We start from the raw sequence: 2,344 nt of genomic DNA on the forward strand, positions 1-2,344 counted from the left end.
AAAAAAAAAAAAGCAGTACGTGCTAGCTACGCTAACGTCGCCCTAGTGTCCACGAAATCTTGGGTTTGATGCCCCCCCAAATAAACCTGAGGTACTTAAATTCTACAAATCCAAAAGCTAAATAATGTGACCTGTGCAACCTACGGGTTGGAGCACAGCACTGTTTTGTTACGTAAGTCGTGGGGATCTGGGTTTGACTCCTGCGGGCCTGGGGCAGGGTGACAGTTTAGGACATCAGAATTTCCTGAGTACCAGCTGTGTGCCAGGCACTGTGCTAGGCGCTTAGAAGAGACCAGAATGAAAGTAAATAAGATTCTGGCCCCAAAAGAGCACAAAGACATCTGAATAGACAACTGTCAAATACAGAGAATATGTGTTAAGTCTGCTGTATTTGATAGTTTTATATTTCAATGTGGTAGTCCAAATTTTATATTTCGGTGTGGTAGCTGATCAGGATAGAAAATGTATGGACCACGAGCTTAAATTCTCATGGCTTTCAGCGTTGACTCAAAGCAGGACAGAGTGCCCATGTCATGCCTTTAAAGATTTACGATTGTTTATTTTAGAGAAAAGTTTATGACTAAACTGCAAAGAAAATAAAAATTTCAACGCTTTCAGAATGAAAAACAGTATAAAAAAGTCAAATAACAGTATCTGCAATTCTACAGAATTCCATTAGTGATAGAAGTGGAAATTATTGACACGGTTTTAGAGATGTACCTGTAATGAATTTCACAGAAGATAAGAAATCCTTCTCTGAATCCTGTCATTTTGCCAAAACAGTAGAGTGAGAAGAAGGTACTTCAGCTGCAGTGTTTTTTGAGATCCTGATAGTAACATAACTATTAAAAATAATCAGCACAGCTTTGGAGGTATTTTGAGTGGTAGGTAAATTGATGGTGTTGGTCTGGAGTGTTGAATTCTAGGAAATAATCTCTACCCTCTTTGATTTCCCCCAAGAAGAAACATGCTTTAAGAATGAAAGGCCCACCTACTGATTAGGGAAGTAGTTTTATGAAGTTGTGATAGACTGATTTGTTACGAGTGTTAAGGGGAAGTCTAATCTTACTGGAAGAAAACACTGTTCAGATACATGTTTATTCCCAGCCCAGCTTGGAGGAGAGATTGGCTTTCATTAATCTGGTATGTGTTCCACATTTAAGTATTACGTTTGTTGTGAGTTACAGTTTTCCATTGCGTTTTTGGTGCTGCAAAGCTACTGTGAGTTCTTGTCTGAGGGTTTGTTAATATCTCCACTGGACTGGACTTTCTGAGGAGTAGGTGGCATTTTGGGCTTCTCCCGCTGAGTATTTAGAATACCATTCGAGGTTGTTTAGCGGGAGAGGATTGAGGTGTTGATGCTGATAGCGAAACCGTGGGTGCTTTCCCCTTCATCCTTCATAGATTTAGTAGTCAGATTTTAAGTATTGGGCATTAATTCTCTCAAGGAAATGGATCTAGATTTTGCATATTGTAGTTGACCAAAAAGTGGTGCCTCAAGGAGTGTATTTATTTCTTTTAGATACCCCATGTTTCCCCATCACCCCAGGAGTCTGGCCGGAGACTGGACTACACCGTGGGAGAATCCGCAGTGGTGTTGCTGGAACAGACACATTTCTAGTTGTATGAGGTGGCCTGGACACTATTCTCGCACTCCCTACCCGTACTTGAGTAGCAGGCATTTCTCACTGAAGTGGAGGCCACCTTGTTTGTTTGCATCTAGAACTCAGTTTCCACACTGTAACTGGAGATCCGACCACCTGAACCAGACATCCTTGCTTCACCTGTCTAGTTACATCATGAACTCAGAGGGAGATGAGCCTTCATCAAAGCGAAGAAAGCACCAAGGTAAAGGTGACGGTTATCTTGGAAGGAATAGATATAAATGGTAGGCGCAGTTGGAGCTGTCACAGTGAACCCTTAAAGCCTCCTTTCTGTAGGTGTCACAGGCATTTGGTGTTAGGAAAGAAGTTGTTTCTGAAATGAAATCTTTATCTTTATCTTCAGTGGTATATTTCTGGCCATAAAAACAGAAGTGACTACACATGGAATAAGATTGGAAAAGAATGTAGAAATAGATTAAAACCCTTACTTTAAGAATAATTTTCATATTCAGTATTTTTGAAATTAAAGTCCTTTGATGACTTGAAAAGTAATAGATGTATTCTTGGAAGTCACAGATCTAAAATTTAATTTTGTATTTTCATTTTTATTGGTAACTGTTAAAGCGAGCATGGTAGTGCATGCTTGTAAACCCAGCCACGCGGGAGGCTGAAGTGTGAGGATTGCAAATTCACTGCCAGCCTGGGCAACTTAATAAGGTCCTATTTTTTTTTTTTGCTTT

General features: G+C 40.1%; 1 protein-coding gene across 9 annotated transcripts in view; it reads left to right on the forward strand.

Moving 5' to 3' along the window:
• Positions 1-2,344, forward strand: part of Angel2 (angel homolog 2) — a 16,283-nt gene that overhangs the window by 643 nt on the left and 13,296 nt on the right. For 2 of the 9 annotated variants that reach the window (XM_010642542.1, XM_010642548.1), the window contains exon 2: positions 1,523-1,848. The exons of 2 other annotated variants lie outside the window; for them this stretch is intronic. In XM_010642542.1, coding sequence (XP_010640844.1) covers positions 1,523-1,848 — 326 coding nt within the window. Of the gene's footprint in view, positions 1-6; positions 1,144-1,522; positions 1,849-2,344 lie in introns of those variants that run through there. 5 more of the 9 variants (XM_010642549.1, XM_010642545.1, XM_010642546.2 and 2 more) reach the window with 5 other exon arrangements.

This window comes from Fukomys damarensis, unplaced genomic scaffold (assembly GCF_012274545.1).
Source record: "Fukomys damarensis isolate Sample0158 unplaced genomic scaffold, DMR_v1.0_HiC HiC_scaffold_11, whole genome shotgun sequence".
In the NCBI taxonomy this organism is placed as follows: domain Eukaryota; kingdom Metazoa; phylum Chordata; class Mammalia; order Rodentia; family Bathyergidae; genus Fukomys; species Fukomys damarensis.